Source organism: Cherax quadricarinatus, chromosome 50 (genome assembly GCF_038502225.1).
Source record: "Cherax quadricarinatus isolate ZL_2023a chromosome 50, ASM3850222v1, whole genome shotgun sequence".
Classification (NCBI taxonomy): domain Eukaryota; kingdom Metazoa; phylum Arthropoda; class Malacostraca; order Decapoda; family Parastacidae; genus Cherax; species Cherax quadricarinatus.
Genome location: NC_091341.1, coordinates 26,385,601 through 26,402,067, shown reverse-complemented (window position 1 = coordinate 26,402,067; position 16,467 = coordinate 26,385,601). Strand labels below are relative to the sequence as shown.

The 16,467-nt window shown below is 38.8% G+C and overlaps 1 protein-coding gene across 1 annotated transcript in view; it reads right to left on the bottom strand.

Annotated features, from left to right (window-relative positions):
• The window catches only part of LOC128695318 (ionotropic receptor 93a-like), a 15,955-nt gene extending 1,027 nt beyond the window's left edge, over positions 1-14,928 (bottom strand). The window contains exons 1-13 of the mRNA XM_070095357.1: positions 14,829-14,928; positions 14,416-14,537; positions 9,451-9,576; positions 5,201-5,330; positions 4,866-4,987; positions 4,371-4,520; positions 4,033-4,265; positions 3,247-3,372; positions 2,915-3,101; positions 1,468-1,704; positions 726-991; positions 407-544; positions 1-168 (exon numbers count right to left, since the gene is read on the bottom strand). The exon at positions 1-168 is cut by the window's left edge and continues 19 nt beyond it. Coding sequence (XP_069951458.1) covers positions 1-168; positions 407-544; positions 726-991; positions 1,468-1,704; positions 2,915-3,101; positions 3,247-3,372; positions 4,033-4,265; positions 4,371-4,520; positions 4,866-4,987; positions 5,201-5,330; positions 9,451-9,576; positions 14,416-14,537; positions 14,829-14,928 — 2,105 coding nt within the window. The remainder of the gene's footprint in view (positions 169-406; positions 545-725; positions 992-1,467; positions 1,705-2,914; positions 3,102-3,246; positions 3,373-4,032; positions 4,266-4,370; positions 4,521-4,865; positions 4,988-5,200; positions 5,331-9,450; positions 9,577-14,415; positions 14,538-14,828) is intronic.
• Between the last annotated feature and the right edge of the window lie 1,539 nt (positions 14,929-16,467).

Sequence of the window (16,467 nt, the reverse complement as noted above, 5' to 3'; positions counted from 1 at the left end):
AATTTGTCAAGCTGAAGCCTGTAAGGAGCGTCGTGAGGTACAGGCCAAGCGTGGAGTCCGGGTATAATGTTCTCTCTACCGATGTAAAGTTTAGTGCTGCCGTCCACCAGTGTGAAGTAGTCAGCGATCATCTGCTGAAGGTAGTAGTAGCTGTCCATGTAGGCCTGTCTGGATCACGGCAGAGGCACACAAATTTTATGACTAATCTGAATTACTTTGAAAAAATAGTAGTAGTAGTAGTAGTAATAATAATAATAATAAATAGAATGCCTGCACTCTTAACGAGGGGATTCAGATATATGCGGTTTTGAACTGTATTAATAATAATAATAATAATAATAATAATAATAATAATGATAATAATAATAATAATACACATAGAAACGAATTAAAGATATGCACTTACTTTTTAACTGCAGCTTGATGTAGTCCATACTCTGCGGAAGGGACAATTTCCATGATGTTAGAGAGTGTCTGATATACTAAGGAATCTGACTGTTTGAAGAACTGATGAAACTTCTCCCCATAATCAGGCATTGTTACCCTGTGAGTGGAAAATTTGAATAACATAATGGTTATAGTTTTTTTTACCAACAGTGTTCATTCATGTGTGGGCTGATATGCAGCTAAAATTCAAGAGATAAGGGTAAATCAAGATCCCTAGCTACTGAACCTTTTGCTGTCATCAAGGTAAGCTCCCTTAAACTCACAAAGATTATCATTACTTGTCAACAACTTTGACGAGCTGCTCCAGTGTCTCTGGTCTGGCAGGGTACTTGGGGAGGGTGAGAGCGGCTGTCAGGTTGCCCCTGTAGACGTTGCTCACGATGAAGGCGAACACCAACCAAGCCACCAGCAACAACCGACTCGAACTACTCTCAGGTAGCTGATTCTTGGTACTCTGACCAAGCAGCGTTCCAACAGCTATTTCAGCCGAGTCTCCTATTGTTAATTTGTTACTTAATTTTGCTGTGTCTTCTGGGTAATTGATCTGAGACAGAGAGATGATTATGTTCTTAAATTTATATGTTCACTAAATAATATTGGAGGCAGACATACAGTTTAACTTGAGTTCTTAGTTCACTGTTATTACGTCCTTCACCTATAATATATATATATATATATATATATATATATATATATATATATATATATATATATATATATATATACATATATATATATATATATATATATATATATATATATATATATATATATATATATATATATATATATATATATATGAACATTAAAATGGTATTTTATACCATTTTAATGTTCAATCTGTCAGACACTGCAACACAAGGGCACCTAACATATATATATATATATATATATATATATATATATATATATATATATATATATATATATATATATATATATATATATATATATATATATATATATATATATGTTAACAACAGTGAACTAAGAACGCAAATCAACAGCACTGTTGCTTACCATAAGCAGACAGGGAGGCACCAGAAATAAGATCACGAAGATTGATATCCAAACTTCGACTGCAAGAGGGTCAAAGAGACTTTTCCAAGTGAAAGTTAGAGAAGGTGTAGCCGCGGAGAAGGAGATCGAGCCATGTATGTAAATATATGTAAAGTCATACAGAGGAAGGCGCTGTGGAAGTACCATGTAAGTAACAGTTGCCATGAAGGAAGTTCTCTCCATCACCAAGTCAGTGACCTAGAAACAAGGTACAGTACAAGGAAATTTTTCCTACGAGATAGGAAAATATTCTATACGAAATTATTAATGAAAAACATTAAATATACGTTTTAGATACAACCTTAGCTGCTCAGTCAGGTATTTTTCCTAGAACAGACGACCCTGGCTTTTGCGGAAGCTGCTGCTGAATGTGTGGTGATTACTAGCTGTGTGAGCAGACCTGGTTCAGCCATATTGGCTGAACCAGGTCTTGCAGGTTTCCCTGCAAGTTAGCACTGCATTCGGGAAGACGACTGGCTGCTTGGGTAATCTATATTTAACCAATTACAGTGACTGTTTGGGGCTGTAAACAGCTCTCCTGGAGAATACTCGACCCTGCTTAGTAGTTTCACCAGACCAAAAGAATCTGCACCAAAATGATAACATATTTTGGAGTGGACACAGAGTGGAGTTTTATGACATATACAAGGTATGAGAATGTAGACAAATACGTCAGACCAAAAGCTGCAGCTGTGGCAAGACTCTCAGGGAAGACACTTGATACATCGAGGTTCAAACTCTGGTACAAGACAGCTCTGCAGCCTCAACCTTCTACTCCGTCACAAAGATATGACCTGAGCCCAATGTACTGCCATGCATTGCCTGCGTCTAGTTATCCTTCGCAGGAAGGATAATTAAGTACACAAAGGAAGACAAATTTGAGCAACGCTAGTTATTTTTAGGCGACTGCTGATCCATTACCTTCTGGAAACTCATTTGACATTACCATAATGGCAACTTCTCCTGTCCTAACCTAACCACCAGACTAGGACCCACAAAGATATGCAGCTGTGACTCACCCTCACAAATTTATAACGAAACTTAAAGCAGCCAGAAGGGTTATCTATCGCGAACACTTTCTGCAACTTTCTGGCCACATTAATCTAATTTTGCGGGTATTAACAAGAGGAGTTCCATTTTGTACACCTAAATGAAGACACCCCGACGACGTATCTCTGCCAGTGGCTAAGATTTACAGTATATTCGACACATAATTGACACCAAATGTGAGTCCAGATGGATGCAAACGTGATACCACGTTGTTATATACCTTGCCCCAGATGATTGCAAAGCTGGTGCCATATAGTAACAAAGCTGATACCAGGCGATTACAAATCTGGAACCATTGGTCACAAGCCTGGTGCTCGGTAGTTACAAATCTGGTTCCAAATGGTTACAGGTAACAAACCTCGTCCCAGTTGCTTGTAGGTACCACGTTAATGGTAAAGTTGAGAGAGTTAGCAATGGCTCGCAGCATAATGGCATCGCTACCAGAGTACCTGGTGACACAACTATTATCACCACTCCGTTCCTCGACTACGCTCCAGAAAGGTTTATATGGCAAAGCTGTCACATTTACTGTGGCTCCATAAAAACTGAAAAAAAAAATCAAAATTTTTAATGTTTTTCAAATCGTAGATTACTGTCGATAATAGACAGAGAATTCTGTCATATTATGCATTACTTTTGCTTTATGTAACACTTCTATCAGGCCATTAATGTATTACAGTACATATATACTTATTGAATTTTTCAGGGAAAAGGAGGTAATTAAGAAGTCGAAGACCACGATCTGTTGTCCATGTCCCAGTCCGCATTATTCTGGCTCCGGAGGCGCTGTACGGCAGATTTATATACACACTGAAACTTAAATCGACATTACATCATCTTATTTGCAAAAGATCTGTGTGCCAATAAGATTAAAGGTTATTAATTAATATGTGGTCATTTGTTTTCGTTAGGAACAGTTCTTTGGGCCATTATCGTTTAAGATTTTTTTTTTTTTGGAAAACACTGTGCTTGCTAGTGACAAAATCTAAGTGAAATATGGAGATCTGTTTCACTTATTAATTTTATTAAATAATTTTGAAGGCTTTGTTGAAAATAACTGATGAGAGGTTCGAAAGTATTGAATAATATTTTAGCAAATAGTTTAACACATTCTGACGAGAGCATCAAGCTTGATGGATAATTAGCTTCATTTCCCGTTAACGTCCCGGACAACACAACGAAGACTATAGCTGAGTGACAATATAATCATGACTCATAACTGGTCATCAGGTCTAAAAGGTCTCATTCCAGTAAAAAAAAAGCAGTTAACTGACCTGAAAAATGCAAAAGTCGGTGCTGGAATCACAATTTTTCTGGATCCTGCATTGTTAACACTTTTTTTTTTTAACCAAAATCCCTCTTGATTACAGATCATTATATTTTAAGAATAAACTAGCTTTATTTATATGTACATTTTAAAGAGGTTTCTCACGTGTTTTGCTGCTGAAAAAAACTATTATCTTTGAAGAAATTTACCTTTGTAGACTCAACTTCTCGTTTAAAATTATCAACATCGCATTCATCATGGAAAATGTCCAGTGGGTGCTCATGAGTTGCTGCAGCTGCGGGAGGGGCAGGCGGGTGACGGCGAGGAGCCTCGTCGACCACACCAGGAGGCGGCCCTTGAGGGAACACTCAGCGAAGGTGGCGAGGAAGTCTTTGTTGTCACTCACTACCACCACCGTCATGCAGCCAGACACCTGCCTCAGCTGTTGATGTCACCATGAAAGACGTTATGTGAGAGTGACGTACCCACCTCATTAATATTATGAAAGTGACGTATCAGCCTTAACAGTGATAGGAGAGAGACGTACCCGCCTTGCCTGGGAGACCACAAATGAGAGCTGTGCTTGCGTCAAGTTAGCATCCTGGCTCTCAGAAGCTACCTGGAACACTGCCACTCCCCAGGAAGCCCACAGCTGGTCGAGGCCCTGGATTATGTAGTGTAAATGTGACAAGACGATCTTACCTCACAATTTCATACAATGTATAGAAATAATATAATCATTATATCAGTCGAGTAACTCGTTAATATAAACTTCTCAAATCTGATTATTTATTTTATTTTTGTGATATTTATATTAATTTAAACTAGTGTTTGTTCGTTCTTTTGATTTTACTAGTTTCCTGATTGCTACTAGAAGAAACGAAGCAAAGCTTCTTTCCTGAGAGCATTCTTTAAGGCTTCATATCAGCTGAACATCGTTTTTATATAAATACAGTAGATGCTTATATGAAAAAAATAAATTTATAGAATGTATCACAAAATAAAAGTTGTTGAAAATATTTGCAATATTTTTGAGACTTACGATGAAACTGGCTGAAGGTGAATTCTTGGCATCATGAATGATAATACCAGAGCAGCGTGGCCGAAGGGCAGCATCAAGGACAACTGCAGCTGACTGGTAAGGACTCTGAAGCTTCCCATAATCTGAATCCATTAAAAGTGAGATGTATATTTTATACAAATTATAACAATTTTGTAAATACTATAACTGATGCTAATATTGACGATAAGTTATAGCCATAACTTTGTTTCTTTCTGCATAAATTTGTCATTCAATAAATCTGAAGGCTTGGGAAGCCTTCAGATTTCTTGAATGAAAATAAAAAGCACTGAATGAAAAAATGTTAATCAACTAACTTTGACGAAGACTCAGCATGCTTCCAGCTACGAGACTGGTGCGTAACACTGGGTGAATCAGCACTGCTGCCACCACAGTCACTGCCACTGGTTGTGTCATCCTATTTTTCATTTTTACACTGCAGAATACCTGGTGAATCAATAATGAAAAATTATATTATTTCAAGTCTTCTTGGAAATACATTTCACGATTGATTTTGCTAAAAACAGAAGAAAGATGAGGGAATCGATACGAAGACGTTGTATTACTAATTAAAATAAAGGTTTGATGGTCAATGTATCAAGTGTACATTTACCCTTTCCAGCTCTCCTTTGCAAGACGTAAGGTTGGGTGTTAAACACTTAGTGGTAAAGCCTTACTCTCCATACCCCTTCCCCAACGCATACCAGGTGCGAGAAGCCGAGACTCGTCCCTGCAAAAGCCAATGAGTTAACACAAAAGACCCACCCACCCACACACACAAAAAACGTCAAAATTAGAGAAAGGGCAAAGGTTTGTAACAAGACTAGCCCCGGAGCTGAGGGGTTTGTCCTATGAGGAGGGGTTAGGGAAACTCAACCTGACAACACTGGAAGATAGGAAGGATAGAGAGGACATGATAACAATATATAAAATACTGAGATTAATTGACAAAGGAATTAGGACAGAATGCTTCAGAGATGTGACACAGCAACAAGGGGTCACAACTGGAAGTTGAAAACTCAGATGAGTCACAGGGAGGTTAGAAAGTATTTCTTCAGCCATACAATAGACAGGAGGTGGAACAATCTGGAGAGTGATGTATTGGTGGCAGGATCACTACATAACTTTAAGAAGAGGTATGATAAAGCTCATAGAGCAGGGAGAGTGGACCTAGTAGCGACCAGTGAAGAGGGGCCGAAAGCTATGACTCGATCCCTGCAATCACAATTAGGTGAGTACACACACACACACACACACACACACACACACACACACACACACACACACACACACACACACACACACACACACACACACACACACACACACACACACACACACACACACACACACACAGGCAAATCGGAGGTAGTTCTTTTGAGATATATACCAAAGGGGTGATCTTATCTAACATATCCAGTAAAGCTTCTGAAAAGTACAGTGCCTGAACTCTGGAGGAGGTGTTGGAATGTTGCAGTTACGAGGGTCGTTTGAGGTGTGATATCTGCTCACGTTTGGCAAGACAACTATTGAATGAATGATACTACTGCTACTATTGCCACTACTATCACTACCACCACTACTACTACAACTACCACCACCACTACGGCTCCCACCGAAGTAGGTGACCCGAAATATGAGATATTTTCACTATCGCTCATGGAATACCGTGTGTCTCTCCGTAAGTACGCAGGTATTTTAGTTCACATAACCTCTGAGATGCAGCATCACCCATTCCTCCTTCAGAGTGCATGCATTTCCCACCCACGCTCTAACCGATTTCCCTGACATGCTCACACTCGAACTTGTCCAGAGCTGAAAAACGACGATTGAGACACATTGCAGCCTTTATTGAAACGTTTCGCCACACCTCATCAGTCCAATACAAAGAGGAATAGTTTTCATGCTCGATGTGTTCACTCGACACTTGACTCCAGGCTGAGGGACTGTACTTCTTCTTGTTGATTCGCTGGAATTCTCCCGGTACTTCTTCTTGTTGATTCGCTGGAATTCTCCCGGCCTGGGCCTTTTCCAGGTGGTGGCCCGGCCTTGGCTCCCTATCTAGGGAGTGTCTGAGACCTAAGTCTCCCATGGGAGGAGGGACAAGTACCCTGTCATCGCTGGGACCAACTATCCCCAGGCCTAGCCACATTCCCCGCCCTCATGGGGCTCGTAGGGAGAAGCTAGACCTCTCTGGTCTGCCATCCCAGCCCCCAAGGGGGTTAATGAGAATGGCAGTCTTGTGAGCTGCAAGCTCTGGCTCAGGCACCTACCCTACCCTAGAAGAGCTGGGCATGGTGTTGATCACTCCAGAGTATTTTTTTTTATTCGCTGGTATTTTATTGGTATTATTATTAAAAAAATAATATAATGTTATTATCATAAGAACATAAGAACATAAGAAAGGAGGAACACTGCAGGAGGCCTGTTGGCCCATACTAGGCAGGTCCTTTACAATTCATCCCACTAACAAAACATTTGCCCAACCCAATTAGTATGTTAGTATGTTAATACTTTCGTTTTTGTTATTTCAGCTTTATTATTATTATTATTATTATTATTATTATTATTATTATTATTATTATTATTATTATTATTATTATTATTATTATTCGAAATATTATTTTAAGTTTTAGGAAATAAAACAGTTTTTCAATAAATATTTATTATTGGAATGAGAGTATTGAACGCTGCCTCTTTACTTATATCCAAGGATGGTGGCCAAGGATGGTGGCCAAGGATGGTGGCCAAGGATGGTGGCCAAGGATGGTGGCCAAGGATGGTGGCCAAGGATGGTGGCCAAGGATGGTGGCCAAGGATGGTGGCCAAGGATGGTGGCCAAGGATGGTGGCCAAGGATGGTGGCCAAGGATGGTGTAAATTAGGTGGTGCATTTTCTGTATGAATAACTGTTTAAGTTCTTCTTGTTGTGTAAAAGTGTTTGTGTAAATGTTTAAATGTGTTGGTTATTGTGTCTCTGGGTGCGTTTGACTTTTGAACAATATATGTGAAAAAAAATTGATATGTTCCTTAAATTTACCGTCATAGATTCATTCGACACTTTCTTCACTTCTGCTGCACGTGAAACCACTGTACAAATTGCAGAATCCAATTATAACTTTAATGAGAACAGTTGTAGTTATGTTTTGATGTGAAGTCAAGTATAAATTTTACAGGATGAAAGTTTACTTGTAAAATATATCGCTTTAATTTGTCTTAAAAATTAGTGAAAATAAATTAGTTTTCTCTGTTGAATTTATTTTCACAGCTAAGTTCTACGAATTTAAATTCTCACTCAAAGAGAAACGAAATCTGGAAAGCCATCCTAGGTGTTTGTCGTGTGTCTGAGGTTAACACTAAATTTCCCAGATAGAGTAATCGACTGATGCCGGATAATAATGACTGTTTAGAGAGTCTGAGCGGCAAAGAGGGTGCTGTCGAGGGCTGTCTGGAAATCTGCAGCCAGCAGTGATTGTTTCATGGTTTGAGTAGTTTTGGACGCACGAACGACGGTAGGGCCATCTGTCTCTCTGTCTATCCACTGTGACTTCCTCTTCCCACCTTCGAATCCACCTGTATACTGTGCTGAGGCTGACTCCGTTCTCCAGCGAGATTTCTTTTGCTGGTTTTCCATAAATCCACAACCACACAATTTTGGAACGGTAAGCTCTCAGCAAATGAGAATTTTGGAATCGTCTCTCCATTAAGGCTGCTGTCAAATAGGATCATAAAAAATAAACATTGTGCTAAGATAAAATTTATATTTCTTCTTAAATATATGTTAAATATATTTGTTGTTTTAAGTTTTTAATATGCTTATTAAAATATTCTTTCTTTTAGTATATTAAATTTAAATTAGTTAAATAATTTGCTACAACTAATCATTGGTTAAAATTACACTTTAATATAAAATTCTCTGCTGAGATGATCTTTTGGTAAATATGTAATTCACAAACAATATTTAACAACGAACATTAAATTCATTATGATTTCATTCATGTAAGTAATTTGTTTTGATTGAATTAGGCCAATACTGTTTATTTTTTATTTTTCATATTTTCAAACTGGTAAATATACAAGATTTTATACCCATTGAGTGGAAAGATTAGATACAGGAAACAGAGGACGAAAAAGAATAAAAATAAAAAAAATACAAATATTTGTGAGAATCTGATTAGAAAAAACACAGTCACATACACACACAACACATACTCACACACATACAGACACACACGCAATATATACACTCATAAACCTAAAATATACAATGCCTTAGCTCACCTCAAATACGAAGCAAAATATCCACGAATTATCCCGTGACAACCACACCAAACTACTGACATCCAAGAGTCCCTCTCGCAGATTTATAAGCGGGAGGACACAGCGACGCGCAGAAGCAACTCTTCACTACTGACGTAATAATGAAATTAAACTCTGATTGGCTAATATCAAGATGAGGAGATTATTACGAACCCATGTTTAGCCTAAGTGTGCTAGCACACAATTTTTTTTTTGCTCCCTTCATGCTCATTATTTATAGTTCCTATTATATAATTTCTTAAACGTACCTTATATTCAAGGATACAAGTAATGTTGGTAAGAATATATACAATATTTTCGAAGCTTACGATAAAACAGTGATGGTAAGTTCTTAGTGTCATAGATGACAATGCCTGAGCAGTGGGGCTGGGAGACTGCATGAAGAATAACTCTAACATAACTGTAAAAACTCAGAAGCTTCCAATATTTCTCTGAATCCATTAAGAACTAGAAGTATTTCGGTCGCTGCTAAATCCGAGAAAGGAATCTCCGAAAATAATTGTCAAGCCTACCTGTCGATGTTACTGGCAGTGTCAATGTTACTGGTAGTGTCGATGCTACTGGTAGTGAAGGCTACCTGTCGATGCTGCTGGCAGTGTCAATGTTACTGGTAATGTCGATGCTACTGGTAGTGAAGGCTACCTGTCGATGCTACTGGTAGTGAAGGCTACCTGTCGATGTTACTGGTAGCGAAGCCTACCTGTCAATAGTTTTCCTTATTCTCATAATATTTGTAGCTTCACTTTGTCAGTTACACATGAAGGATGCAGGATGATGTAGTTTAACGTATAACAGGTTTGTTCGATTCTGAAACGGCCGCTGTGATCACCTTTCCACAAACCACACTTAGAACTTCGGTCCTCCTCGAATATAACAGACAGTTTCAAAGTTATGCTGAGTGCAGTAACCATAGCTAATTTACAAGTGGAAGATGCGTCTCACCAGGAAACATTTCACCTTGTGCCAACACTGTAAATTAAAAACCGACAACACAATCACCAGCGCAAGAGTTTGTAACATTCTTTGCGAGTGTGTGATTAGAAGTACGTGGATGAAACTGCAAGATCTCTGGAACTGAGTGTAAATAACACAAATAAGTCAGTATTTAAGAAATATAGCAGTACAGAATTTGATGTTTGGCTATACTGTTTTTTGTTTTTGTTATTTCAGTATTCCACTTTAGTGCTGTTAATAACTTTAAGAGCCTCAACAACGTTGTATTATTAGGCTAAATATTCTGCAATTTCATTTTTGTGATTTTTTGTTGGTATTACCTGGAGAGGGTTTCGGGGGTCAACGCCCCCGCGGCCCGGTCTGTGATCAGGCCTCATGGTGGATCAGGGCCTGACCAACCAGGCTGGTACTGTTGGTCACACGCACCCGACTTACGAACCACAGCCCGACTGGTCAGGTACTGACTGTAGGTGCCTGTCCAGCGCCTTCTTGAAGACAGCCAGGGGTCTATAGGTAATCCCCCTTATGTATGCTGGGAGTTGAACAGTCTTGGGCTCCTGACACTTACTGTGTTCCTTCTAATAATTTTACTCCAATTTTAATACATAACATTTCCATACTTTCTCAGTAAGTGTTTGTATAGCAGATGCAACATGAATAATGTTGTAAATGTTAAATATATAGAAGCAAGAACCTAGTGGGTAGCTCGCTAGGATCAGACAATGCCAGAAAGTAGGGATAGGGGTTAAAGGAGAATTAATATAATTTTTTTTTATTTTTCAAACCAATGACAATTTAAAATTTGTATTTGTGTAAGACTTTTACCAGAGAGACAAGATTTGTTTTCCCATCAAAATTAATAAATAATTAGATTAATGCAAATTTTTTTCTCGTTTCAACATAAATGTCTGAAAACACATTCAAGAAAGTACATGAGGAATACCTAATTGGTAAGTGTATATATATATTGGTAATATATATACATATATATATATATATATATATATATATATATATATATATATATATATATATATATATATATATATATATATATATATATATATATATATATATATATATATATATATATATATATATATATATATATATATATATATATATATATGAACATTAAAATGGTATAAAATACCGACAGGTTGTTAGGTAAGACACATATGCAACAGTTAGGTATCTTTATTGTGAAACGTTTCATACTATGGAACAATGCTCTTCTCCAGACTGAGGGACTGACCACCTCAAAACTTTAAGGGTGATGGACTGATTACATCGTCTTCAAGTATCTTCTGCTTCTATCAACTTTTCTGTACTCGACTGAAGAAGCCTACTGTGTAGGCGAAACGTTTCATAATAAAGATACCTAACTGTTGCATATATATATATATATGTATATATATATGTATATATATGTATATATATATATATGTATATATATGTATATATATATATATGTATATATATGTATATATATATATATGTATATATATATATATATATATACATGTGTGTGTGTGTGTGTGTGTGTACTCACCTAGTTGTATTCACCTAGTTGTGGTTGCAGGGGTCGAGTCACAGCTCCTGGCCCAACCTTTTCACTGGCCCAACTCGGTCACTCTTCCCGCTCCATGAGTTTTATCATACCTGCCTCCACTACATCACTACCCAGACTATTCCACTTCCTGACAACTCTGTGACTGAAGAAATACTTCCTAACATCCATGTGATTCATCTGAGTCTTCAACTTCCAACTGTGACCCCTTGTTGCTGTGTCCCATCTCTGGAACATCCTGTCTCTTTCCACCCTATCTCTGCTGTCTTCCAGTGTCGTCAAATCGATTTCCCTTAACCTCTCCTCGTAGGACATACCCCTTAGCTCCGGGACTAGTCTTATTACAAACCTTTTCACTTTCTCTAGTTTCTTTACATTCTTGGCTACGTGAGGGTTCTAAATTGGCGCTGCATACTCCAATATGGGCTTAACGTACACAGTGTACAGAGCCCTGAATGACTCCTTATTAGGATATCGGAATGCTGTTCTTAGGTTTGCTAGGCGCCCGTATGTTGCAGCAGTTATTTGGTTGATATGCGCTTCAGGAGATGTGCCTGGTGTTATACTCATCCGAAGATCCTTTTCCTTGAGTGAGGTTTGTAGGCTCTAGCCCCTAGACTGCAAGCCGTCTGTGGTCTTCTTTGCCCTTCCCCAATCTTCATGACTTTGCCCTTTGTGTGTGTGTGTGTGTGTGTGTGTGTGTGTGTACTCACCTAGTTGTATTCACCTAGTTGAGGTTGCAGGGGTCGTGTCCTAACTCCTGGCCCCGCCTCTTCACTGGTCGCTACTAGGTCACTCTCCCTGAACCGTGAGCTTTATCATACCTCTGCTTAAAGCTATGTATGGATCCTGCCTCTACTATTCCACTTCCTGACTACTCTGTGGCTGTAGAAATACTTTCTAACATCCCCGTGTGTGTGTGTGTGTGTGTGTGTGTAGTAACAATGAACTAAGAACGCAAATCAAACAGTACTTTTTCTTACCATAAACAGACAGGGAGGCACCAGAAATAAGATCACGAGGATTGATATCCAAACGTCGACTGCAAGAGGGTCAAAGATACTTTTCCAGGTGAAAGTTAGAGATGGTGTAGCCACGGAGAAGGAGACTGCGCCATGTATATAAATATATATAAAGTCATACATAAGCATGCGCTGAGGAAGTACCATGTAAGTATGAGTTGCCATGAAGGAAGTTCTCTCCTTCACCAAGTCGATGACCTAGAAGCAAGGTACAGTACAAAAACCTTTTTTAATATACGAGATAAGTAAATGTACTATAGGAAATCAATAATGAAAAATATTAAATATACGTTTTAGATACAACCTTAGCTGCTCAGTCAGGTATTTTTCCTAGAATAAACGACCCTGGCTTTTGCGGGAGTTTCTACTAATTTGTAGTTGTTACTGCTTTCCTCAGGAATACTCTGCCCTACTGAGTAGTTTTCGCCAGACCAAAAGAATCTGCACTGAAGTAATTTAATGTTTTGGAGTGGAGCTACAGTGGAGTTTTATGCCATATACAAGGTATGAGAATGTAGACAAATACGTCAGACCAAAAGCTGCAGCTGTGGCAAGACTCTCTTGATACATCGAGGTTCAAACTCTGGTACACGACAGCTCCGCGGTCTCAACCTTCTACTCTGTCACAAAGATATGACCTAAGCTCAATGTACTGCCATGCATTGCCTGCGTCTAGTTATCTTTCGCGGGAAGGATAATTAAGTGCACAAAGGAAGACAAATTTGAACAACGTGAATTATTTTTAGGTGACTACTGATCCATTACCTTCTGGAAAGTCATTTGACATTACCGTAACGGCAGCTCCTGCTGTCTTAACCTAACCATCCCACTAGGACCCACAAAGAAAGGCAGCTATACGGGTGTTCCTGAGGACTAAGGACCTAGACACTTGTGCCCATCACTTCACGATAACCTCCAAATCACTAGTGTCGTGGCGTGAATAGTTTATGTTCATATACTAGAACGACTTAGAAGCCAGAGGTGCCTCTCCCTCACAAATTTATAACGAAACTTAAAGCAGCCAGAAGGGTTATCTACCGCGAACACTTTCTGCAACTTTTGGGCACATTAATCTAATTTTACGGAAGTTAACGAGAGGCGTTACATCTTGTACACCTAAATGAAGACACCCAGTCGACATATCTCTGCCAGTGGCTAAGAGTTACAGTATATTTGACTAATAATTGATACCAAAGGCGAGTCCAGATGGATGCAAACGTAATACCTCGTTGTGCTTGCGTCAAGTTAGCATCCTGGCTCTCAGAAGCTACCTGGAACACTGCCACTCCCCAGGAAGTCCACAGCTGGTCGAACCCCTGGATTATGTAGTGTAAATGTGACATGACGATCTTACCTCACAATATCATACAATATATAGAAATAATGTAATCATTATATCTCAAATCTCTGATTGATTATTTTACTCTTGTGATATTTGTATTATTTTATATTAGTGTTTGTTCGTTCTTCTGATTTTACTAGTAACCTGATCGTTACTATAAGAAAATCAGCGAAGCTTTTTTCTTGAAAGCATATGTTAAGGCTTCATATCACCTGAAATATTGTTTTTATATAAATACAGTAGATGTGTATATGAAAAATGAAATTTATAGAATGTATCACAAAATAAACGTTGGTGAAAATATTTATAATAATTTGAGACTTACGATAAAACTGGCTGACGGTAAGTTCTTGGCATCATGAATGATAATACCAGAGCAGTGTGGCCGAAGGGCAGCATCAAGGACAACTGCAGCTGACTGGTAAGGACTCTGAAGCTTCCCATAATCTGAATCCATTAAAAAAAATGAAATATATATTTTATACTACTTATATTTGCTGTATAGTCCTTGTGGCTTAGCGCTTCTTTTTTGATTATAATAATAATGTACTACTTATAACAATTTTGGAAATACTATAAATGATGCTAATAATGAAGGTAAATTATAGCCATAGTCTGTTTCTTCCTGCATAAATTTATCATTTTTCATTCAAGAAATCTGAAGGTTTCCCATGCCTTCAGATTTCTTGAATGAAAATAAAAAGCACTGAATGAAAAAAAGCAGGTTAATCAACTAACCTTGACGAAGACTCAGCATGCTTCCAGCTACGAGACTGGTGTGTAGCACTGCGTGAATCAGCACTGCTACCACCACAGTCACTGCCACTGGTTGTCTCATCCTATTTTTCACCGCAAAATACGAGGTGAATGAGTAAAAAATATTTCAAAACTTCTTGGAAATACATTTCACGACTGTTTTTGCTAAAATGAGAAGAAAGACGAGAGAATTGATGGGAAGACGTTGTATTACTAATTATAATAAAGGTTTGATGGTCAATATATTAACTGTACATTTACCCTTTCAAGTTCTCCTTTGCAAGACGTAAAGTTGGGTCTTAAACACTCAGTGGTAAAACCTTACTCTCCATATCCCTTCCTAAAACATACCAGACCGTTTCCCCAACACATACCAGGTGCGAGAAGCTGAGACTCGTTCCAGCAGAAGCCCATGAGTCAACACACGCCCCCTCCCCCACACACAAACACCCACACCCATACACACTGCAACAGGAAGGAAACAACGTGTGCTGGTACGTCACGAATTGACGAGTTGTCAGAGTGGGTGCATGTATCGAGTGGGGTTCCACAATGGTCAATCACGGATCCGGTGCTGCTTCTAGTATACGTGAATAATATGACAGAAGGGATAGATTCAGAGGTGTCCTTGTTTGTAGACAATGTGAATCTAATGAGAAGAATACGAGTAGACGAGGATCAAGTAAGCCTGCTAGGAGATCAAAATAATAACTGGTGCAGCATGTGGGCGCCTGGCAAGCCTAAGAAAAGCATTTCGACATCTAAGTAACGAGTAATTCAAGACACACTACACTGTATACGTCAGGCCTATATTGCAGTATGCAGCACTATTATGAAAGTCACACCTGGTCAATCACGTCAGAAAATTAGAAAAAGTGCAAAGGTTTGTAACAAGACTAGTCCCCGAGGTGAAGGGTATGCCCTATGAGGAGAGATTAAGGGAAATCAACCTGACGACATTGGAGGACAGGAGGGCTAGAGGGGACGTGATAATGACTTATAATATACTGAAAGGAATTGACAATGTGGATAGGGAGAGAATGACGTAAAGATGTGACACAGAACAAGGGGTCACAACTGGAAGCTGAAAATTCAGATGAGTTACAGGGATGTTAGGGAGTATTTCTTCAGTCATTGAGTTGTCAGGAAATGGACCCATCTAGAGAGAGATGTAGAGGCAGAATCCATACTTAGCTTTAAAAAGCGGTTCGATAAAGCTTTTCTTCAGTCATAGAGTTGTCAGGAAATGGAATAGCCTAGAAAGCGACGTAGTGGAGGCGGGAACCATACATAGTCTTAAGACGAGGTTTGATAAAGCTCATGGAGTAGGGAGAGAGAGGACCTAGTAGCAAACAGTGAGGATGCGGGGCCAGGAGCTATGAATCAACCCCTGCAACCAAAACTAGGTGAGTACAAATAGGTGAGCACACACACACACACACACACACACACACACACACACACACACACACACACACACACACACACACACACACACAAATTGGAACCAGCTCTTATGAGATATATACCAATGGGGTGATCTTATGTAACATATCCACTAAAGTTTCCAGGGGTGAAAAGTAGAGTGCTTGAACTCGGAACGAGGTTTGGGGGAAGGGGA